Here is a 24,936-nt window from a genome sequence, read left to right as displayed (position 1 = left end):
GGCAACATGGAGAAGCCCCATCTCTACTAAAAATACAAAGAATTAGACGGGCATGGTGGCATGCGCCTGTAATCCCAGCTACTCAGGAGGCTGAGACACGAGAATTGCTTGAACCCAGGAGGTAGAGGTTGTAGTGAGCTAACATCGTGCCACTGAACTCCAGCTTGGGCAACAGAGAGAGAGACTCTGTCTCTAAATAAATAAATAAATAAATAAACAAACAAAAATTAGCCAATGTGGTGGTGCATGCCTGTAATCCCACCTACTTGGGAGGCTGAGGTATGAGAAACACTTGAACCCAAGAGGCAGAGGTTGCAGTGAGCCATTGTACTCCAGCCTAGGTGACAGAGTGAGACTCTGTTTCAAAGAAAAAAAAAATGAAATGAACAAAAAAAATCACTACAGATCTTGTGGACATAAAAGGGATAATAAAGAAATGCTTTTTTAAACAACTCTGTGAACACAAATTTGATAACCTAGATGAAATGGACCAATTCCTAGAAAGACATAATCTGCCAAAACTCACACAAGAAGAAATAGGCAATATAAATAAACCTATATCTATTGAATTAGTAATCAATAACCTTCCAAAAGAGAAAGCACCAGGCCCTGATGGGTTCACTGGTGAATTCTGCCAAACATTAAAGGAAGAAATTACAAGAATTCTCTACATTCTCTTTCAGAAAATAGGAACAGAGAGAAAACTTCCTAACTCATTTTTATGAGGCCAGCATTACACTAATACTATAACTAGAGAAAGACATTACAAGGAAAAAATAACCTATAGACCAATATCTCTCATGAACATAGATCCAAAATCATCAACACATTATTAGCAAGTCAAATCAATAATCTATAAAAAGAATGGTACACCATGACCAATTGGGATTTATTCCAAGTATGCCAACCTGGTTTAGCATTAAAAAACAATTAATGTAATCGATCACATAAACAGACTAAGGAAGGAAAATCACATGATTTTATCAGTAATCACAGAAAAAAAGCATTTGTTGAAATTTAACACCTATTCACAATAAAAACTCTCAATGAACTAGGAATGGGGGAAACTTTCTCAAGTTGCCAAAAAAACCTACAACAGACATTAAATTTAATGGTAAGAAACTAGATGTTTTCCCACTAAGATCAAGAACAAGGCAAGGGTGTCCCCTCACCACTGCTTTTTGAAATCATGCTGAAAGTCCTTAATGCAATAAGAAAAGAAAAGGAAATAAAAGGAATACAGATTGGGAAGGAAGAAGTAAAACTATCTTTGTTTGTAGATGATATGATCATCTATGTAGAAAATCCCAGAGAATCAAGCAAAAAAAACCAAAAAACCCAACCTCCTATAGCAAGATTGCAGAAAACAAGGTCAATATAGAAAAGTTAATCATTTTCCTATGTACCAGAAATGAATAAGTGGATTTTTTTTTTTTTTTTGAGACAGAGTCTAGCTCTGTCGCCCTGTCTGGAGTGTAACGGCTCAATCATAGCTTACTGTGGCCTGGGCTCAACCAATCTTCCCACCTTAGCCCCCTGAGTAGCTGGGAACATGCCACCACACCTGGCTAAATTTTTTCATTTTTGGTACAGACAGGGTCTCTGTCTGTTTCTCAGACTGGAAAAAGTGAAATGAAAACACAATATTATTCTAATTACCACCCCCAAAATGAAATATTTAGGTATAAATCTAATAAAATATTTACAAGATATATATGAAAAAAATTACCAAACTAGTGAAAGAAATAGAAGAAGAGCTAAAATAAAGGGAAATATATACCATGTTCATGGGTAGGAAGACTCATTATTTTCAAGATGTTTGTTCTTGCCAACATGATCTTTAGATTCAATGCAATCTCAATCACAATCCTGGCAAGTTATTCTGTCCATATTAGCAAACTGATTTTAAAGTTTATATGGAGAGGCAAAAGACCCAGAATAGCCATACAATATTCAAGGAGAACAAAATCAGAGGATTGATACTACCCCCACTTCAAGACTTACTAAGACTTACTATAAAGCTATAGTAATTAAAAGTGTGTGAGCTGGGCATGGTGGCTCATGCCTGTAATCCCAGCACTTTGGGAGGGTGAGGCAGGCGGATCACCTGAGGTCAGGAGTTCAAGACCAACCTGGGCAACATGGCGAAACCCTGTCTCTACTAAGAATATAAAAAATCAGCCCGGTGTGGTGGCAGGCTCCCCTAATCCCAGCTACTCGGGAGGCTGAGGCAGGAGAATCACTTGAACCCAGGTGGTGGAGGTGGAAGTAAGCCAAGATTGAGCTACTGCACTCCAGCCTGGGAGCAAGACTCCCATCTCAAAAAAAAAAAAAAAAAAAAGAGTGTGTGGCTGGGCGCAATGGCTCACGCCTGTAATCCCAGCACTTTGAGAGGCCGAGGTGGGTGGATCACCTGAGGTCAGGAGTTCGAGACCAGCCTAGCCAACATGGTGAAACCCCATCTCTACTAAAATTACAAAAATTAGCCAGGCTTGGTGGTGTGTGCCTGTAGTCTCAGCTACTCGGGAGGCTGAGGCTGGAGAATTGCTTGAACCTGGGAGGTAGGGGTTGCAGTGAGCCTAGATCGTGCCACTGTACTCTAACCTGGGCAACAGAGTGAGACTCCAATGTCTCAAGAGAAAAAAAAAAAGACATTGTGGTACTGGTGAAAGAACAGGCAAATTGATTGATAGGACAGAATGGAGAGCCCAGAAACAGACCCACATAAATACAGTCAGTTGATCTTTGACAAAGGCTCAAAGGCAACACAATGGGGAAGAGATAGTCTCTTCAACAAATGGTGCTGGAACAACTGAATATCCACATGCAAAATAATAATAATAATAATATGGACGTAGACCTTACACTCTTCAAAATGTTTCACAGACATAAATGTGAAACCTATGAAACTCATAGAAAATAATATAGGGAAAAAAAAGCTAGATTACCTTGGGTTTGGCAATGACTTTTTAGATACAACACTGAAGGCCCAATTGTTGGTAAGCTGGACTTCATTAAAGTTAAAAAGTTCTGCTGTCAGAGACACAGTCAAGAGAATGAAAAGACAAGCCACATACTGGGAGAAAATCTTTGCAAAAGACATATCTGGGCCGGGTGCCATGGTTCACGCCTATAGTCCCTGCACTTTGGGAGGCTGAGGTGGGTGGATCACTTGAGGCCAGGAGTTTGAGAGTAGCCTGGCCAACATGGCAAAACCCCATCTTTACTAAAAATACAAAAATTAGCCAGGCATGGTGGCATGTGCCTGTAGTCCCAGCTACATGGGAGGCTGAGGCAGAGAATTGCTTGAACCCAGGAGGTAGAGGTTGCAGTGAGCCGAGATCGTCCCACTCCAGCCTGGGTGACAGAGGGAGACTCCCTCTCAAAAAAAAAAAAAAAAAAAAAGACATATCTGATAAAGGACTGTTATCTAAAATATACAAATAACTCTTGAGGTGGGGTGTGGTAACTCACACCTGTAATCCCAGCACTTTGGGAGGCCGAGGCGGTCAGATCACCTGTGGTCAAGTTTGAGACCAGCCTGGCCAACATGGTAAAACCCCATCTCTACTAAAAATACAGAAATGAGCCAGGTGTGGTAGAGCATGCCTGTAGTCCCAGTTACTTGGGAAGCTGAGGCAGGAGAATTGCTTGAACCCGAAAGGCAGAGGTTGCAGTGAGCTGAGATTGCACCCCTGAACTCCAGCCTGGGCAACAGAGCGAGACTCCGTCTCAAAAAAAATTAAAAAAAGAACTCTTAAAACTCAAAAATAAGAAAAGAAACAACCTAATTAAAAATTGGGCAAAAGACCTTAGCAGACACCCCAAGGAAGATATACAGATGGCATGTTAGCATATGAGAAGACGTTCCACATCATATGCATCTGGGAAATACAATTTCAAACAACAATGAGATAGCACTACATACTTATTAGAATGGCCAACATCCAGAACACTGACACCAAATGCTGGTAGGACGTGGAGCAACAGTAACTCTCATTCCTTGCTGGTGGGAATGCAAAATGCTATAGTCATTTGGAAGGCATGTTGGCAGTTTCTTATAAAAATAAATTTACTCTTACTATATGACCCAGCAATCATACACCTTGGTATTTACCCAAAGGAGTAAAAAACTCATGTCTACACCAAAACCTCCACATAGATATTTACATCAGCTTTATTCATAACTGCCAAAATTTGGAAGCAAACAAGATATTCTTCAGTAGGTGAATGTATAAATAAACTATGGCATATCCAGAATATAGAATATTATTGAGCACTAAAAAGAAATGAACTATGAAGCCATGAGGAGATACGGAGGAACCTTAAATGCATATTACTAAGTCCAAGTCTGAAAAGGCTACATACAGTATGATTACAATTACATGACATTCTGGAAAAGGCAAAAGTATGGAGGTAGTGAAACAATCAGTGTTGTTGCCCACGGTTGGGAGGAGGAAGGGATGAATAGGCAGAGCACAGAGGATTTTTTAGGGCAGTGAAAATACTCTGTATGATATGCTACAGTGGTACATAAACGTCATTACACATTTGTCAAAACTCATAGAACGTACAACACCAGGAGTAATCCTTAATGTGAGCTATGATCTTTGGGTGATAATGTGTCAATGTTGTCTCATCTGTTGTAGCAAATATGCCACCCTGGTGGGGGATGTCGATAGTGAGGGAGGCTGTGCATGTGTAGGGTCAGGGAGTGGATGGGAAATCTTTGAATATTTTACTCAATTTTGCTGTGAACCTAAAACTACTCTTAAAAAAAGCCTATTTAAAAATTGATGGGATTATACTATATACAGTATTCTGTACCTTGACTGCCTTTATTTTTTAATTTTTTTGTGGAAACAAGAGTCTTGCTATGCTGGTCTTGAACTTCTGGGCTCAAGTGCTTCTCCCACCTCATCCTCCCAAAGTACTGGGATTACAGGCATGAGCCACCGCTACTAACCTTCTTTTTATTTATTAATATATCTTAGAAGATCATGACAACATATACAATTGTACCCTCTTCAATCAAATGGATTAATACTATGCCATGGCATAGATACCACCATAAGTTATATAGCCAGATGCCTCTTAGAAGACATGTTTTTGGTCCCTTGTTATAGATGGTGGTGCAGCGAACACCCTTGTATTCATCCTTTGTGTATAATCAAGGATATAGCCATAGGATAAAGTTGACTCAAGGAGTAAGTACATTTACAAGAGTGCACGTGCCACCCTCACACCCCAAAACCAATGGAGATGTCCTACCATTACAGTTGATGATGGTGACCACTCAGTCTACCTTGTGGCCTTGAGAAGTAGGTATCACCAAGAGGTGAAGGGACTTGCCCAATGACGCACAGTTAAATGATTTTTCCCAATAAATACACATGATACAAAATTCAAAAAGAATACAACATTATGCCAGTTAGGACTAGGTTCGACTGCACGTGAAATGAAAAACCAAAATAATTGCAGTTTAATGAGCCAAGGCTGGGTGCAATAATTTACATCTGTAATCCCAGCAATTTGGGACGCCAAGGTGGGAGGATCATTTGAGGCCAGGAGTTCGAGACCAGCCTGGGCAACATAGCAAGACCCTGTCTTTACCAAAATAATTTTTAATTAGCTGAGCATGGTGGCACATACCTGTGGTCCCAGCTACTTGGGAGGCTGAGGTGGGAGGAGCGCCTGAACCCAGGAGTTCGAGGACTCAGTGAACCATGATCCCACCACTGCACTCCAGCCTTGGTGACAGAGCAAGACAAAACAAGTGACAGAGCAAGACCTGTCGCAAAAATAAAATAAAAAATAAAATAAAATAAATGACCCAAGGTTATTATCTCTTATATAAAACAAATGTCCAGGCCGGGCGCGGTGGCTCACGCCTCTAATCCCAGCACTTTGGGAGGCCGAGACAGGCGGATCACGAGGTCAAGAAATCGAGACCATCCTGGTTAACACGGTGAAACCCCGTCTCTACTAAAAATACAAAAAAATTAGCCGGGCTTAGTGGCGGGCGCCTGTAATCCCAGCTACTCGGGAGGCTGAGGCAGGAGAATGGCGTGAATCCAGGAGGCGGAGCTTGCAGTGAGCCGAGATCGCGGCCACTGCACTCCAGCCTGGGCGACTGAGTGAGACTCCGTCTCCAAAAAACAAACAAACAAACAAACAAACAAATGTCCTAGAGTGAGGCAGTCCAGAGCTGGTATGCTAGCCCCTGAAGTCATTAGAAACTTCCTGCTTTATGCTCACCACTCCTGGGGTATAGCCCCTATCTTTATTGTCAGAGATGCCTGCTGGATTCCTGACCATCACATCTGCATTCCAGGCAGCTGAATGGAGAGATGGATGAAGACAAATGGGACAAAGAGTACCCGGTAGCATCCTTATGAATCTGCTTATGTAAAGTTGTTTCCTTAACGCCACAGAACACATCTACATGTATTTTGCTTAGTCATATGGTCACATCTGACTGCAAGAGAGGTTGGAAAATGCAGTCTTTATTCTCTACAGTCAAGGTCTTAGCTAAAAATTGAGGGTTCTAAATACTAAGGAAGAAGGGATGAATAGATATTGTGGCAAGCTATTTGTCTCTGTCATGGTTAAATTGCAAAAAAACAAACGTACCTCCTTCCCCAGGCAGCCATTGTTAATATTTTCTGGATATCTAGAAAAAGTCCTTTGTTCAGGGTTATTTTCCCACTCTGCCAAGAGTCACCATGACCTGCTCACACGCCACCCTTATGAAACTGCCGCGCCACTTCTCATCTCCCATTTGATTCTCACAGAAGCTCTACGAAATGGGTTGGGCAAATGTCATGATCCTCATTTCACAGGGGAAGAAACTGAGGCCCAGAGGGGGAAACTGACTGCCTAAAATTGCCATGTAGGCTGGGCGCAGTGGCTCAGGCCTGTAATCCCAGCACTTTGGGAGGCCAAGGCGGGCGGATCACGAGGTCAGGAGATCGAGACCATCCTGGCTAACGCTTGAAACCCCGTCTCTACTAAAAATACAAATAATTAGCCAGGTGTGGTGGTGGGCGCCTGTAGTCCCAGCTACTCGGCAGGCTGAGGAAGGAGAATGGCGTGAACCCGGGAGGCGGAGCTTGCGGTGAGCCGAGATTGCGCCACTGCACTCCAGCCTGGGCGACAGAGCCAGACTCCGTCTAAAAAAAAAAAAAAAAACAGTCGCCATGTAAAGGATGCAGCCAAGCCTCCTATGGAGGCAGGACAAATTGGGGTGTGTTTCCCAAACACCAGACACATGCAAGATGCATCCGGCAGCCAGTGGCGAGCACATGGTTCCATTTCCAATTTCTTCCATAACTTTAAGGAGAAAGTTTCAGTTTGGTGCTAATGCATCTTTAACTCCTCTCACACTTACTAATAGGTCTTTTAAAGAGAAATCGGCCCTCAGGCTCAGAGCACTAGGCAGGCAAAAGTATCTAGCTAGATTCTAAGAACATTGTTTTGATTTCATTATACCTATATTTATAGTGTTTTTCTATTTATGGCAAATGATCCTGGTTTCCTTCTCTTTGAAAGTAATTTAAATTTACTTTTTAAGTAAATGCATCAAAGTTAAAAAGTGAGTTTATTCAAAGAAAAACATGCAGTAAGGAACTATCTGTGCTTGAATACAGATTCCCCCACTTACAAGCTATGTGACATTGGATAAGACACCTGGTGCCTCTGAGCCTCAGTTTCCTCATTCGTATAATGAGGGTGGTATTTTTTCCCACCTCATGGCTTTTTTTTTTTTTTTTTTTTTGAGATGGAGTCTCGCTCTGTCGCCCAGGCTGGAGTGCAGTGGCATGATCCCCGCTCACTGCAAGCTCCATCTCCCGGGTTCACACCATTCTCCTGCCTCAGCCTCCCGAGTAGCTGGGACTACAGGCACCCGCCACCACGCGTGGCTAATTTTTTGTATTTTTAGTAGAGATAGGTTTTCACTGTGTTAGACAAGATGGTCTCGAACTCCTGACCTCGTGATCCACCTGCCTCGGCCTCCCAAAGTCCTGGGATTACAAGTGTGAACCACCATGCCAGGCTGAATTTTTTAAATTAATAATAGGATTAAATGAGATAATGAAAGTCAGAAACTTAGCACCCTGGCACATAGTTAAGCACTCATCACTACTTATTTATTTATTTATTTATTTATTTATTTATTTATTTATTTATTTATTTTTGAGATGGAGTCTTGCTCTGTCACCCAGGCTGGAGTGCAGTGGTGCAATCTTGGCTCACTGCAACCTCCGCCTCCTGGGTTCAAGGAATTCTCCTGCCTCAGCCTCCTGAGTAGCTGGGATTACAGGCATGTGCCACCAAGCCCAGCTAATTTTTGTATTTTTAGTAGAGATGGGGTTTCACCATGTTGACCAGGCTGGTCTCGAACTCCTGACCTCAGGTGATCCACTCGTCTTGGCCTCACAGAGTGCTGGGATTACAGGCATGAGCCATCACGCCGGGCCACTCAACACTGTTTTTAACAATAGTATCACAATATTAAAAATATTAACATTGTTCATCTTAATTTTGTCATAACACCTCCTGGCTGCTTGGAGCAGAGAAAGTCAGTAGGACCGTGGGGTAGCTGGATAGAGATATCCCATCCTAGAGCCTCTGCCCCTACACCAGTGGTTTTCAGCCAGGGATAATCCCCTACATTAGGGCCTTTTTTTTTTTTTGAAACCATGTCTTGCTCTGATGCCTAGGCTGTAGTGCAATGGTGCAATTTTGGCTCACAGCAGCCTTGATCTTCCGGCTCAAGCGATCCTCCCACCTCAGCCTCCTGAGGAGCTGGGACTACGAGTACATGCCACCATGTACTTGTGCTTTTTTTTCACCATGTTTTCACCACGTTGCCCCAGGCTGGTCTTAAACTCCTGGCCTCAAGTGATCCTCCCACCTCGGCCTCCCAAAGTGCTGGGACTACAGGCATGAGCCACCCATGCCCAACTGACATTTTTTAATCAGTATGACTGGGTTTGGTGGTGCCCCTGGCATCTGGTGGGTAGAGGCCAGGGATGATGCTAAGTATCCCACAGTGCATTGGTTGGCCCCTCATGAAGAATCATCTAGCTTGAATGTCAAAAGCATTGAGGCTGAGAAAGCTTGTGCCATCCTGCACCCGTGTATGTGCCTAGCAGCAGCTGGGTCTTCAGCCAGCCCATTATTCCAAAAGAGACTGGAGCTTGGAACACAAAAGCCTCAGCCTCAGTTTCTTCATCCAGCAAATGGGAACACCAAACCCTGCCTTATCTGCAGTCATTCCATCTCCTGATGGTTGGCCCTCTTGGGCACTTCCTTGGCCTAGGCTATCTCTACTGGTCCCTTTCTATCTTTCCCCTAGGTGCAAGGAACCCATCTAATTGGCTTTTCATTTGCTTGACTTCTGATATTTCCCATTCCCAGAGTGGCCTCTGGGGCCCCACAGCCACCATCTGAAACCCTGCAGCGTGAGTGCCCCAGCCATCTCTGAGTACCCCTGTTATTGTGGGTGGCAGCTGCTAGTCTTTTTCCTTTGAAGCACACCTTGACATGTGTAACTCTTCTATTTATGTGTTGACTTGTTGGCTGTATTCCTTCCCACACGCCTCTGCCCTGAAGACAGACACCCAGCCTGCTGTCCCCGGCACACTGCACAGTGCCTGGCACATAGTGGGCATGCAGGACTGTATTTGTGGGATCTATGAAGTGAGAGGCAAAAAGAGAGGATAAGGGGAGGGGATAGATATAGAGAAGCGAGAAAAAAATAGGAGGAGGGAGTTGAATGAATGTTAAGTGCTGAGAGATCTAAATAAAGGGGAAAGCGGGAGGGGCGGGGGTCCAGACTGAGACTTGAGCACAAGGTAGACAAGCCGGGGGGGGGGGAGGGGGGCGGTGCGAAGAAAGATGAAAAGGGTGGGGAAGAGAAAGGAATGGAGACACAGAACGAAAGAGAGAGACAGAGGCAGAAAAAACGTGCAGGCGGAAAGCAAAAGGAAGAAAACCTCCCTGAGGCCTCAGTGCTCAGGTTGCGGAGGGGAGGAGGACCGCCCGCAGGAGCCAGCGCTGCGCAGCTGGGAGCGCCAGGATGCAGGCCCGGTTTCCACGGAGACGGGGATGCTCCCGGCGGGAGCCACCGACTACTGCAGGACCCGCGCCTCTGGCACCACGGGAATGGACGACCAGAGAGGTGGCAAAGGGACGGTGTGGGTTTGCCCCCTTCTTGGGCTCGTTCCCACTCCTGCCTCTTGCTGGAGATTTAGAGCCCGGGAATAGGGAGGCAGGAGCGCACCCGCCTGGGAAAGGGCTCTGGGGACTCCGAGGGCGGGGGAAGGACTGGGGCTGAGACCACTCCTCCCCCTGCCCCGTTGCCTTCCTTGGCGTTTGACCCTCCTTTCCTTTCAGATAGGGTCCTGGAGGGTCTGGCAAAGTGCAGCGCTATGTGGAGAGATGATGGCCAGGCCTTCTCCGCAGGCCCCTCTTCCTCCTCCTGCCCTGTTAATGCTGGAGCACCAGGGCTCAGTCCTAAGCCTTCTCTTCAGTTTCCACCATGTCCAGTCCTCGAGATTTAAATACCTAAAGTGCCCAGAGTCCCCAGATTTGCATGTCTAGCCCTGGTTTTCCCCTGAGCTCTGGCCTGTTCAAAGTTGCTAATTCTTTAACTCATCCAGCTTGTTCCCGCCGCAGGACTTTGCTTTTGCCATTCCCTTTGGCGCAACTCTTTTCCCAGCCCTTAGGTGGTGAGTTCCACTGGAGTGGATAATTGACTTGGAGGAGGAGCATTGGTGGGGGGAGGAGCCCTGCTGCAGTGTCTGTTCGATCATAGTATTGTGGGGGGAGCCTGCATCTGGAAGAGGAGCACGTGTTGGGGAGAGGGGGAGGACTGGCTGGAATCTGGCAGTGCCACCACGATGAGCAGGAGGGCCCACTCCGTTGGAAGCCGGAAGAGGCTGGGGCCTGGGAGCATTCCCTCCATGGTAGATGTGGGAGGGAGCTGGCACAGCCAAGGGCCCCTTCCCACCCTGGGGACTAGATGGGCCAGGTGGACAGTGGGAAGAGCTGACCATCACCCCCACTTTGCATTGCTGTCATCTAAAACCCACGCTAAGCACCCTGTGGACCTGGTGCAGGCTCAAGGTCCCCACGGTTCCAAACAGAGCCCTCTGGAACCTTTGGGTCTCAGATACAGTAACCCAAATGTTGGCAGGACTGGCAATACGAGGGCCCCATCAAGCCGGTGATGCAGAGCTGGTGGAGGGGAAGACCCCATCTCTACAGTGGCCTGCTGAATCTGGGGGTTCTGACTGCCCTGTGACACAGCAGGTGCCACTCTCCAAGCCAGTCACTCTTACCAGAGGAGTGCAATGTGCTGATCAGCTCAGGCTTGGGTCTCATCCACTAGGCTAAGTGCTGGCCAAGGGCCCACCTGGGCCGGGATTGGGACAGGCGGGTTGCTAAATCCAAAGCAGGTAGATGCTAGCTAGGGAACCATTGCCAAGGCCTTCTGAGCCTGCCCCTTCTCTTCCTCTTTGCCTTTGTCCTCCTCACCTGAAACCAACTCTCCAAATTACTTTCTTATTTGTGTAATTATTACTTTTGGCATTATGACTGGTTTTGATAACAGCTAAGATTTACCCAGAACTTACTGTGCCAGGCACTTTACACTTTGCTGCCTTCCGTAATCTTTACAACCACTTGAGGATACCATCATTATCCCCATTGTACAGATGAAGAAACTGAGGCTTAAAGATGAAGGAACTTGCTCAGTGTGGCATATCTAGACAATAGCTGAGCCAGGATTTGAGACCCAGCCTTCTTAATCGCTTTGCTATTACGTACCTCTCTCCACACTACATTGCAAGCTCCATGCAGCTAAAATCCAAGTCTCTCCACCCCGCAGGCCTGGTCTAGTGCCTGGCATATGGTAGGCCCTGGATAAATGCTACCTGAGTGCCTGGCACCGTGCTAAGTGTTTTGCACGCATTACTTCATTTAATCCTCCTAATCGCCCTTGAGGTAAGTACAATGGTATTGACTGAAACAGGCCTGTTCAGGTTCAGCAGCATCTGCCAAGGTCATACAGCCAAGTTAGGGGAAGAACTAGGCTAAGTCCTATCATTGGCACTCCATAGTCTGTGCTCTTAGCAAAGTGCTCAACTGCATGAATGAAAGTATATTCTAGCATCGTGAATAAAAGGAAAATGGTGCCCAATAAACATTTGATGGGTGAAGGACAAGAATTTAAAAAATAACAATGAGGGCGGGTGTGGTGGCTCACTCCTATAATCCCAACACTTTGGGAGGCTGAGGTGGGCAGATCACTTGAGGTTAGGAGTTCGAGACCAGCCTGGCCAACATGGTGAAACCTCATCTCTACTAAAAATACAAAAATGAGCCAGACATGGTGGGAGGCACCTGTAGTCTCAGCTACTCAGGAGGCTGAGGCAGGAGAATTGCTTGAGCCGGGAGGTGGAGGTTACAGTGAGCCGAGATCACGCCATTGCACTCCACCCTGGGCAACAGAGCGAGACTCCGTCTCAAACAACAACAACGACAACAGCAATAATAATAATGAGGATGGGAGAGATGGGAGAGGGAGTCGGTCCCGATGCTAGCGGAAGTTGAAGGAGGTGGCCGTGGGTGGCTATGTTCTCATATTCCCAGAATGCTTCCTGGAGGAGGAGTTGATCTCATGGGGAAGGGAGAGGGCATCGCGGGTTCCAGAAAGTTTCTGCTACCCATCGTGGACCTCTTTCTCTCTTTTCCCTGCCCCTGCCCTCTCTTTCTCCCTCTGTGGAAGTGGGTAACAAGCATGTGGTTGGGTTGATGTGCCCTCAATAGGGTGGGGCCCAGACTGCGGACACTAGGGAGTAATGATCTTTTCTCTTCCTTCCTGACCGTGGTGGTGGGCCCGGTGCTCTGCCCCTCAGCTCTGTGCCTCGTCCTGGGCTGCATGATCTTTCCTGACGGCTGGGATGCCGAGACCATCCGGGACATGTGTGGGGCCAAGACGGGGAAGTACTCCCTGGGGGACTGTTCAGTGCGCTGGGCATACATCCTGGCCATCATCGGCATCCTCAACGCCCTCATCCTCTCCTTCCTCGCCTTCGTGCTGGGCAACCGGCAAACAGACCTGCTGCAGGAGGAGCTCAAGCCGGAGAACAAAGGCGAGTGTGCTGTGGGCTGGGGGGCAGCGGCGGGAGCCAGGCCTGGTCCTGGGAGGCAGGATAATTTCAAATAAAAGGAGTAAGAGGGTTGCATGAATTGGAAACCCTGGCTGGGCGTGGTGGCTCACGCCTATAATCCCAGCACTTTGGGAAGCCAAGGCAGGTAGATCGCTTGAGCCCAGGAGTTCAAGAGTAGCCTGGCCAACATGGTGAAATCCCCTCCCTAAAAAAATACAAAAACTGGGCCGGGCACGGTGGCTCACACCTGTAATCCCAGCACTTGGGAGGCCGAGGCGGGTGGATCCTGAGGTCAGAAGATCCAGACCATCCTGGCTAACACGGTGAAACCCTGTATCTACTAAAAATACAAAAAAATTAGCCGGACTTGGGAGGCTGAGGCAGGAGAATGGCATGAACCTGGGAGGTGGAGCTTGCAGTGAGCCGAGATTGCGCCACTGCACTCCAGCCTGGGAGACAGCGAGACTCTGTCTCAAAAACAAAAAAACAAAAAAACAAAAAAACAAAAAAAACCAAAAACTAGCTGGATGTGGTGGCAAGTGCCTGTGGTCCCAGCTACTCAGGAGGCTGAGGTGGGAGGATCACCTGAGCCTGAGAAGGTTGAGGCTGCAGTGAGCTGTGATTGTGCCACTGCACTCCAGCCTGGACTACAGAGTGAGAGCCTATCTCAAAAAAAAGGAAAGAAAAGAAAAGAAAAAAAGAAACCTGCCTGACAGTACAACCACCTTTTAAATGATTTGATGTTCTGCCTCAGATCTGATCATTTGCCTGTGACCCAGCAAACCCACCTCGGGTACAAACCCATGAGAAGCGTTCAAGGGCGCTGGTGGCTGCGGCTTCACTGTAGCAAACAGCTATAAACAGCCCAATGGCCATGGACAGGAGGCCGGATAAATACATGTGACATGTTCACATCACAGAGCAGCTCACAGCTGTGAAAATGTCACACTTCAGTTATATGTACCACAGTGGATGTATCTCAGCAATATAATGTTGAGAGAGGGGGAAAAAAAAACAAGTTCCAGAAGATGACAGAGTGATTTATTGAGCTCAAAAGTAAGCAAAACTAAGCAATGTATTGTTTAAACACACATGTATTTGTGGCAGTATTTTTTTTTTTTTTGAGATGGAGTCTCACTCAGTCACCCAGGCTGGAGTGCAGTGGCGCGATCTCCACTCACTGCAAGCTCCACCTCCCGGGTTCACACCATTCTACTGCCTCAGCCTCCTGAGTAGCTGGGACTACAGGCACCTGCCACCACGCCTGGCTAAGTTTTTGTATTTTTAGTGGAGATGGGGTTTCACCGTGTTAGCCAGGATGGTCTCGATCTTCTGACCTCGTGATCCGCCCGCCTTGGCCTCCCAAAGTGCTGGGATTACAGGTGTGAGCCACCGTGCCCAGCTGTGGCAGTATATTTTTTTAAAAAGCAAAGAAATAATAAATATGAAAGGTAGGATGATGGTCATCTGTGGTTATGATGGAAGGGGAGCAAGTCAAGTATATGAGCTGGAGCGTGGAGGTATATGCAAATTATGGGTAGCGTTAGAGTCCTTTTTTTTTTTTTTCCTTGAGACAGTGTCTTGCTCAGTTGCCCAGGGTGGAGTGCAGTGGCACGGTCTCGGCTCACTGCAGCCTCCAGCTCCTGGGTTCAAGTGATCCTCGTGCCTCAGCCTCTTGCTCTTGAGTACCTGGGATTACAGGCATGTTGCCACCACACCCAGCTAACTGTTGTATTCTTAGTAGAGATGGGGTTTCACCATGTTGGCCAGGCTGGTCTCAAACTCCTGGCCTCAAGTGATCTGCCTGCCTCAGCTTCCCAAAGTGTTGGGATTACAGGCATGAGCCACCACACCCGGCTGAGTTATAGTTATTGAATGGTGAGCTCACCAGTGTTTATTATTGTATTTTTTTAAGAGATTGGGGGAGGGGGCCTCACTCTGCTGCTCAGGCTGGAGTGCAGTGGTGCAATCATAGCTCACTGCAGCCTCAAACTCCTGGGCTTAAGCGATTCTCCTGCCTCAGCCTCCTGAGTGGCTGGGACTACAGGCATGCGCCACCACGCCTGACTAATTTTTGTATTTTTTGTAGAGACGAGGTTTCCCCATGTTGCCCAGGCTGGTCTTGAACTCCTGGCTTCAAGCAATCCTTCCGCCTTGGCCTCCCAAAGTGCTGAGATTACAGGTGTGAGCCACCTTACCTGGCACATTGTATGCTTTATAATTAGTGTATTGCATATAAACTTTCATATATATCAAGTAGCATTAAAATACAATAAAGAAAAAAGGCCAGGTTCAGAGAACTCCAGAGCTCCAGTAATTTGCCCAAAGTCACTTAAGTGGTGAAGGCAGAATCTGAACCCAGGTCCAAGTCCAAAGTCCAAGCTCTTCCCCCCTGTCATGCTGCCTGTCTCAACCTGGTGAAGCCAGAGATTTCCTGCACGGCTTTGGGAGCTCTCCTGGGATGCTGATCTGCTAACCTGTACTCAGAGGCAGGTTCTAAATACCTGATGCAGTCCCTCAGACCCCGGGATTACTGTGGTTTTGGTGTGAAGTCAAGGCCTGCCCTCTGGCGGCAGCTTTCAGAAGTGCAAGACTAAGACTGAGATCTGGCCTTTCTCAAGAAGGGGTGTGGGGATGTGACTGATGTGAAGTGGGCCCCCTCGGTGTCCTTCTCCTCCCTTCCCAAAGCCCCCTAACAACTCAGTGTTAAAAATCGATGTAAAGGAGCCCCAGTTTTCCTCCCTTCAGTGTCCAGGGAGTCTCCGTCCCTCACTGGGAGTTCAAGATGAGTGAGCCTCCCACTTCAGTTTTAACCCAAAGACCTCCGAGCCAAAAGCCATGGTGCGCACCTGTGGTCCCAGCTACAGGCTGAGGCAGGAGGATCGCTTGAGCCCACACGTTCAAGACCAGTCTGGGTGATGTAACAAAACCCAGTTTCTATTAAAAAGAAAGAAATATATACATATATATAAAGAAGACCTCTGGAACCAAAGAAAAAATAGATAAATAAATTGCTTCCATTTCCAGCATATTCTATGACCAAACACTGCCAAGTCCTTGGCTGTCATTATGTGTCTCTTTTTGACCCTTCGGAATTACCCTGTGAGGTAGGCTATGATCCTTATTTTGCAGATGAGAAAATCGGGGCTCAGAGAGGTTAAATGGCTTGCTCAAGGCCATCCTGCTGGTCAGGTGAGGCTAGGATTTCAGCGCTTGTGCAGTCTGCCCCTCTGCCCCTCTGCCCCTCTGACCTTTTTTTTTTTTTTTTTTTTGAGATGGAGTTTCACACTTTTTGCCTAGGCTGGAGTGCAGTGGTGCAATTTTGGCTCACTGCAATCTCTGCCTCCTGGGTTCAAGCGATTCTCCTGCCTCAGCCTCCCAAGTAGCTGGAATTACAGGCACGCACCACCATGCCTGGCTAATTTTTTGTATTTTTGGTAAAGACAGGGTTTTGCCATGTTGATCAGGCTGGTCTTGAACTCCTGACCTCAAGTGATCCACCCGCCTCAGCCTCCCAAAGTGCTGGGATTACAGGCGTGAGCCACCGCGCCCGGCCCCTCTGCCCACTTGTGCCCTGGGGAATGTGCAAGGAAAGCCTGAATGCCCAGGCAGCCTCTGACTTTCTCTAATTCTCTCTCCTTCTCTCTCTCTCTCTTAGATTTTGTGGGCTCTACAGTAAGCTCCGTGTTGCGGCCCGGGGGTGATGTCTCTGGATGGGGAGTCCTTCCCTGCCCCGTGGCTCACTCACAGGGACCCTGAAAGGCCAGGATCACAGCCCAGTAATTGGCCTGACCTCAGCTTGTCCTGCCTTCTGCCCTCTCGTCACTCCATTCAAGCTCTGAGGGAAGACCCTGATCTCAGACTTCTCACCGACTACCCTGCAAGCTCCAGGCTTTGAGGAGAGGAAAGCCTGGATGTGGCCTGGGGGAGAGGAGAGGCCCTCCAAACCTTGGGAGGGTCTAATTCTTGCTCCTCCCTCAATTTGACCTAAGGGAGCCTGCATCTGCCTAGGCCCTTGGGCTTCTCCTCTCCTCTCTAGACTGGCCTGGAGGTCCCTGCAGATCCCCAGGGAGAGCGGAGCTGTAGTTCCAGCTCCCCAGGCCCCCTCAGTCAGGAGGGCTGCCGCCTGGCTATATCCGCACCTCTTCTGGTCCCTGCCTCTTCAAGAAATTTATTCTAGATACTGCTCCAGGGTGGGCTGGACTCTTTCCTACTTTTTTTTTTTTTTTTTTTTTGGCTGATGTTGGTTCCACCACATCTGCCACAAAGCTCCAGGTGCCACCAGTCTCCTCTGGGACCTCCTCTGCTCCATTCCGGCCTGCTCCCAGCTCGCCCTGAGGGAGAGCTGCACCGAGGGATGCACAGGGCCCTGCTGTCAGCTGCAGACCGGGGCCCTGATCAGCCCAGAGTCAGAAAAGACTTTCAGGCTCTGGAGGTAGCGGGAGGGGGTACGTGGCCTCGGCAGTTGGAGCTTAGAAGCTGCTCAGCCCGGGCTGGCCTGGCCTCCTCTTCCTCTCTGCTGGAACATCTCACCGATGACTTAGCCCTTGACCTTGGCCTCTTTTGCCCAGGCCTCCTCTCTGCTGGGATGTTTCACCAATGACTGGACCCTTGACCCTGGCCTGTTTTGTACAGCACAGACTTCTTGGCCCTGTTGTCAGGGTTGGGGGTGTGGAGGGGACCCCAGAGGTGGGGAGTTGGGGGATGCATTACCCCTTCTGCCCCTTTTCATGCCCTCCACACCCCAGGCATCTACCAAGGGCAGAGACTGTCTTGTCTCTTTGATACTTTTCTGCATAACTTGAACTTGCAGGTCATCTCTGAACAGGGTACCCCTGTCCCCCTTCCTAGGCCTTGTTACCCTGTCCCAGCCTCTTCCTCCTCCTGGCCCACCTCTCGCCTTGCGATATGCCCAGGGTCTGCACCTATGGGCAGTGCTTGGAGCCGAGGCATGAGTGTATGTGTATGTGGGTGAAATGTGTGTGCGTGTGTGTGCGCGTGTGAGCGTGTGTGTGTGTGTGTGTGTTGGGGGACAGGTGAGAAGTTTCTCCCCCCTCCACCCACTGTGGGGGCGTCTCCCTTCCCCTTGGCAGGGAGCAGGTGAGGGAGACTCCTGGTATTTTTTGAACACCTGTCATTCCCCTGTGGGTCTGGCGGCAGAGCCATCTCTCCCGGGGAGCCTCCCTGCCCTGGGGCCTGGACAGCTCCCTCAGCACTAGTTGCTGGTGCAGACCGGCTTCGTCCAGCGCCCCCTCCTGGCGGCCTGGACCTGCAGGGAAGGGGCGGTGCCCTGCAGGATGTTAGGGGAAGCCGCCTCGGGCCTCGGCGGAGGGGAGAGGGTCGCTTGAGCGCCATGTGTTTGCCAACCTTGTGTTCATTTCCACAGGACTTGGACCTGAGAGTTAGGGTTTCCAAGAAAGACCCTAGAAGTCCCCTGCCTGCCTCCCCACTCTGGACCCTAGCCGGAATCAGATGTTGGGACCTAGTGGGTTCCTGCCACCTGTAACTTACCAAGTCCCGACTTCACTCCTCCACTTACTCCTCCCGGGCAAAGCCTCCCCGCAGTGCTCTGGTCCCAGCGCTGGGCTCCCCTTCCCCGCCGGCGCCTTCCCGGGCAGTCCAGTCGGCCTGGGGTAGGGGCGCTGCGGGACAGAGGGTCCGAGTTAAATGCGGGAGGATGCGGGAGCCCCGTGGGAGGGAGTTGGGGTAGGAGGGAGTTCCTCAAAGATGCAAACCAAAGCCCAGCGTTGGAGGGGGAGAGCAGAGTTAGGAGAGAGTGAGGGGAGGGGCGCAGCAAGCGACTGGGAATGGGAGAAGACACTGGGGTGAGGAGAAGAGGGGTGCAGAGACAGGGAGATGAGAGATAATTGGAGAAGGAGCGAGGGGGACGGACAGGCACAGAGAGAGACAGCGCGAGGAGGAGAGATCGAGAGAGACGGGGCAGAGGTGGAGAGAGATGAGAGACCAGCTGAGAGGCTGCCCGAGAGCTTGGGGTGGGGGAGGGGAAATGGATGAAAAGGCGGAAAAAGGACTCGGGAGCGGGGAAGAGGTAAATGGAGATGTGGGTTGGGGGCAAGAATGGGATGCAGAGGAAGGAGAGGATGAAGGAGCCAGGATGCGGGGCAGTGGGGAGGGGGTTGCTATCTGGGCACTGGGTGAGGGGAGAGCTTGTTCCCCCAAGGACGCCTGCCACCAGGTGTCCTTGCCACACCTTGTTCCCCAAGGACACCCACCAAACCTGTGCCCTGGTGCGGGGGATAGAACTGACCTTTCAGAGGCTGGAGGCCCGGGGCACAGGCAGCCAAGGCCGCATCCTTTTGGGAAGAACTGGAGTGAAGGAAGCCACTTCAGAGGACGTAGTGGGTCCAGCTGACTTAGGAGTGGGTCAGTGCCGGGTGGAGAGGAGGGAGGCTAGTTCCCTGGTGGGGTAGCCTGGCAACATTCCCATTCCACCGCACCTGGCCAGCTGCCATCTTGGCAGAGCCAGGGGGAGATGCACCAGGGAGTTTGGGGTCAGGAAGGCAGAGTTGTGTGGGCTGAAGTCTGTGGGAACCCCAGGGTGACACAGGCAAGGGGTAGAAGTCAGAGTGGGGACCAAACCATAGACTGGGGCCCTGGGTTCTGCAGAGGTGCGGATGGGGCAGGTGGCAGGTGCTCCAGTGGGGGCCCCAGGCGAGGCCCCGATGGCCCTCCTGGGGCAATAAAGACATCATGGGAAGGGGGCTTTGTGGTTTGCCTCTGCTCTCGTCGGGGGATCTGGCTTTAGCCTTCAGGAGGAGGTAAGCAGAGGAGATCAGTGCCTGTTTCTGACCCCAGGAGGGCCTTGTTGGGCTCCAACCTAGAGCCTTCCGGCTTCAGGTCCCAAGAGAAGTCCCCCCCTAACTGTGACCCCCCTAACTGTGATCAGGGGTCTGCCATTGCCCGCTTTTCTCTGCCTGATCTGGGGACTCAGGAGAGGCCACGGCAGCCACAGCCTAGGGGTGGTTCAGTCCCTGGCCCACAGTCTGGTCAGTTGAGTCCTTCTGGGAACTGGGGCTATGAAAACTTTCGTCTTTGGGGACCGGTACCCATGAAGGAAAACTTTCCTGAGTGGGTGAGGACCAAAGAATCAAGATCCTTTTCAGGCCTGATAGCCAAGATGATGAGAACTTTTAGATAAGGCTGTGGGGAGAGTCCCTGGCCTTTTGAGCATCCTGCTTGGGCACACGGGGAATAACCTTTCTCCAGCTTCCAGTGTGAACTGAGAAAGGGAAACCCTGTCTTTGGAGAAGCTGGGATCTTCCCAGCACCAGAAACTTCTGCAGGCCCCTGCCTGGCCCACGGCTAACCTTTGGGTGGGACTGGAGTTTCCTGAACAGGGAACAAGGGAGCCTTCCGCAGAGCTCTGATGGGCAGGCCTCCGAGGGCCTGTGCTGTGTGCTGTTAGGATAGCTTGGTGTTGTCTATACCCCATTAGTAAGTTTTGTCTGAGTGTGTCCTCGCTGTTCATTGTCTAATTTGGTAACATTTATTTTGGTCCTGACCCCTTCTGCTGCTGCTGGGTTTAAGCTTCAGTGCAGGTGGAATGACATTCAAATAAAGAAACACTTTCTATCACCCACGCTGGCTGCCACTTCTCTGAGTCACTGGGATCAAGAGGGGTAAGATTCCGACCCTATGGATCAGGTTTGTCTGGTATTAACAGAACCCTACTACTGTGGCTTAACAAGATAGTTTATTTTACCATCACATTAAAAAAAAAAAAAAAAAAAAAGCCTGGAGGTGGGTAGATCACGGCTGATATGGCTCTCAGTGTTATCCAGAACCCAGGCTCCTATCTTTCTGCACTGCCATTTTCAATCCTGGCTACATCCTCAAGAACACCTCATGGCCCAACGTGGGCTGCTGGAGCTCCAGTCACCTGGTCCACATTTCATTTGAAGACTTCTGGAAATTCCATAGGACTGTGTCACTTGGGCCACATAACAGTAAAGGAGGCTGAAAAAATGTGGTCTGTTATCTCGGCGCATTGCCAGCCCAAATAAAACTGGGGTTCTTGGCCGGGCAAGGTGGCTCATGCCTGTAATCCCAGCATTTTCAGAGGCTGAGGTGGGTGGATCACCTGAGGCCAGGAGTTTGAGACCAGCCTGGTCAACATGGCGAAACCCTGTCTCTACTAAAAATACAAAAATTAGCCAGGCATGGTGGTGCGTGCCTGTAATCCCAGATACTTGGGAGGCTGAGGCAGGAGAATTGCTTGAACCCAGGAGGCGGAGGTCGCAGGGAGGTGGGATGGCGCCATTGCACTCCAGCCTGGGCAACAGAGCAAAAAAAAAAAAAAAAAAGGGTTCTGTTACAAAGGAGAAAGGAGTGAACAGAGAGAGGGATACAGTAATCTCTGCACACCTCTGACAGCACAGGCACGACTTGTCCAAGTCCATACAGGCAGAAAAGAGTAGAGCCTCATCTGCTCTAGCCAGAGTGCTCAGTCCATCACTTTGCCTCTAAAGCCCCATTGAATAAATAGAGAAAACAATAGTGACTCCCCCAAGGGAAGCTGTAAGCAACATACCAGGGAATATATGCACTTTGCTCTGCAGGGTTTCTGGCACGCTGTAATGTGCGCAGTACCAGGTAGCTACATTGAAGACTTGGAAATGGAGTCCTCTTTCAACACATTTTAAGCACTTAGTGTATGCTAAGCACTTAAGCTAGAAAAAAAATGAGCAAAACAGAGATGCTGTCTTAAGCATAATTCTGGTTGGGGAGATGAACATGTGAAAATAACGCATGACTTGCCACATGCAGGGTATTGTGGGTGTCCTAGGCAGGAATACTTTAAATGGCTTTTGGTGACGTGGGCAGCGTAGGAGGAGGTCTCGCTGTAGGATGAGAAGTTAGGCAGGAGGGGTCAGGAAGGTCAAAGAGAAGGCAGCTTGAGGAAAAAGACTGAGGTAGGCAGCAGAACTGTGTATGGAGGACGAAAAGCAACTTAGTTTGAAGTGTCAAGTATGAGGCAGGGAGGAGTCAGAGATGAGTCTAGAGAGACAGGCGAGGGCCAGACCATGAGAAAGCTTGGGGGCCATGGACAGGAGTTTGGACTTAAGAGCAATGGGGAACCACTGAAGGATTTGAAGCAGAAGGAAAAATGACTCAATTTGCATTTTAGGAAGAGCACTCTGGTGGTAGCATTAGGGGGCTGGATTAGGGGTAGACTGTTAGCCCATTTCTGCATTGTTATAAAGCCATACCTGAGACTGCATCATTTGTTTTATTTATTTATTTTGAGATGGAGTCTCCCTCTGTTGCCCAGGCTGCAGTGCGGTGGCACAATCTCAGCTCACTGCAACCTCAGCCTCCCTGATTCAAGTGATTCTCCTGCCTCAGCCTCCTGAGTAGCTGAGATTACAGGTGTGCACCACCACACCCGGCTAATTTTTGTATTTTTAGTAGACATGGGATTTCACCATGTTGGCCAGGCTGGTCTCAAACTCCGGGTCTCAAGTGATCCACCCGCCTCAGCCTCCCAAAGTGCTGGGATTACAGGCATAAGCCACTGCACCTGGCCTGCATAATTTATTTTTATTTTTTTGAGACAGGGTCTTGCTCTGTCACCCAGGCTGGAGTGCAGTGGTGAGATCACAGTTCACTGTAGCCTCAACTCCCAGGCTCAAGCAATCCTCCCACCTCATTCTCCCAGGTAGCTGGGACCATAGGCACCACCATGCCTGGCTATCTCTCTTTTTTTTTTTTTTTGAGATGGAGTCTCACTCTGTTGCCGGCTGGAGTGCAGTGGCGTGATCTCAGCTCACTGCAACCTTTGTCTCCCGGGTTCAAGCAATTCTCCTGCCTCAGCCTCCCAAGTAGCTGAGACTACAGACGTGCACCACCACACCCAGCTCATTTTTTTATTTTTAGTAGAGATGGGGTTTCACCATGTTGGCCAAGATGGTCTCGATCTCTTGACCTCGTGATTCACCCACCTTGGCCTCCCAAAGTGCTGGGATTATAGGCGTGAGCCACTGCTCCCGGCCTTATTATTATAATTTTTTATAGAAACGGGGTCTTGTTATGTTACCCAGGCTGGTCTCAAACTCCTGGGCTCAAGCAATCTTCCTGTCTCAGTCTCCCAAAGTGCTGGGATTGCAGGCATGAGCCACTGCACCTGGCTAAACTGGGCAATTTATAAAGAAAAGAGATTTATTTTGGCGCATGGCTCTGCAAACTGTACAGGTAGCATGTTGCTGGCATTTGCTTCTAGTGAGGCTTCAGGAAGCTTACAATCATCGTGCAAGGTTAGGGGAAGCCAGCGTGTCACATGGCAAGGGCAGGAGCAAGACAGAGAGAAGAGGGCAGTCCCAGGCTCTTAAACAACCAGATCTCGTGTGTGAATTAACTGTGCGAGAACTCACCCATCACCAAGGGGATGACACTAAACCATTCATGAGGGATCCACCCCCATGATCCACTCACCTCCCACCAGGCCCCACCTCCAACACTGGGGATGACATTTCAACATGAGGTTTGGTGGGGACAAACAGCGAAACCATATCAGAGACCACTTCAGTAAAAGAGAAACCAGAAGCCTGGCCTGAAACAAGGAGGTCACAGTGGGTCTAAGAGAAGTAAGAAGTTCCATCTTCAGGAAGTAGAAGGGAACCAACTGACTATGGGAATAACACACAGGCTGGCAAAAAGAGGGTTAAAGTTTTTGCTTGGGGACTAGAAAGATCTGCCAGTATAGCAGGGGAGCAAGATGATCAGTTCCGTTTGAGATGTGCTAAGTTTAAGATGCATGTGAGATGCCTTGGTGGAGCTGTCCAGCAGTCAGCTGACATATGGATTTGGGAGCTCAAGAGAAAAATCTGGGTCAGAAGCGTCGGTATCCAGGTAGTGGTGGAAATTGGAAGCATAGAGGAGCCTGCTCCGGGCGACTGTGTGGTGTGGAGAGAGCACGGAGCTCTGGAATGCTGGAGAGCACTGCAGGATAAAGCACTGTCAGAGGAACAGATGTCCACAAAGGAGAGGGGTCAGGAGGAGAATCATGAGTGTGGCTTTATAGAAACCAAGGATGTAGAGTTTAAGGGGAAAGTCAGCTGGTCAAGTCGAGCACAGAGGTCCTGTATAAGAGACTGAAAAATGTGTCCATTGGATTTGGGGACAAGGAGGCCACCCCTGAAACTTGATAAGAGCATGTTCAGGAGTGTGGGGAGAGCCAAACTGAAGTCTGTTCAGGGAGAGAGTGGGAGGCGACGGGTTGAAGATTACTATTTAGAGAAGTGTGGATAAGAAGGGGAAATGAGTGACTGGAATTCATTCAGGCAGGAGCAATTACACTCCATGAACCAGCAGTGGGCAAGGAACGGCATTACCTGGAGCGGGTGTGGAACCTCTCTTTACTTATGTGGCATTCCCAATGCTCACTAGTCATGGCAAGTAAGAGGATAATGATAAAGATGAGAGGATGACTAAAGGAACAGGGTCTCCAGGGAGGTGAACGTAAGGCAGCCCAGGGTACGGAGGTTGGTCCTGAAGATGAAAGAGATATCCTATTCAGAAACACTGGAGAAGAGGTGAGGGACTGAAAAGACGTACGTCTCTTTCGGGGTGGAGGGCAGGGCAAAAGTTCAGTGCGTTCTTGCCCAATAGCATCCATCTTCTCAGTGAAGCAGGAAACAAGGTTGTTTACTGAAAGAGAAAAGGGGGCTCGGCTGGGCGCGGGGGCTCACGCCTGTAATCCCAGCACTCAGGGAGGCTGAGGTGGGCCGATCACTTG

General features: G+C 49.1%; 1 protein-coding gene across 3 annotated transcripts in view; it reads left to right on the top strand.

The window, feature by feature from the left end:
- Positions 1 to 20,781, top strand: part of LHFPL4 (LHFPL tetraspan subfamily member 4) — a 55,508-nt gene extending 34,727 nt beyond the window's left edge. For 2 of the 3 annotated variants that reach the window (XM_034955713.3, XM_034955714.3), the window contains exons 3-5: positions 12,927 to 13,163; positions 15,271 to 15,363; positions 16,840 to 20,781. In XM_034955713.3, the coding sequence (XP_034811604.1) occupies positions 12,927 to 13,163; positions 15,271 to 15,363; positions 16,840 to 16,940 (431 nt within the window). In that variant the 3' untranslated portion in view covers positions 16,941 to 20,781. The remainder of the gene's footprint in view (positions 1 to 12,926; positions 13,164 to 15,270; positions 15,364 to 16,839) is intronic. The other variant, XM_034955715.3, reaches the window with a different exon arrangement.
- Positions 20,782 to 24,936: the final 4,155 nt, after the last annotated feature.

This window comes from Pan paniscus, chromosome 2, assembly GCF_029289425.2.
Source record: "Pan paniscus chromosome 2, NHGRI_mPanPan1-v2.0_pri, whole genome shotgun sequence".
Taxonomy (NCBI): Eukaryota; Metazoa; Chordata; class Mammalia; order Primates; family Hominidae; genus Pan; species Pan paniscus.
The sequence above is the reverse complement of the archived record's forward strand: the minus strand, read 5'-3'. Positions and strand labels throughout refer to the sequence as shown.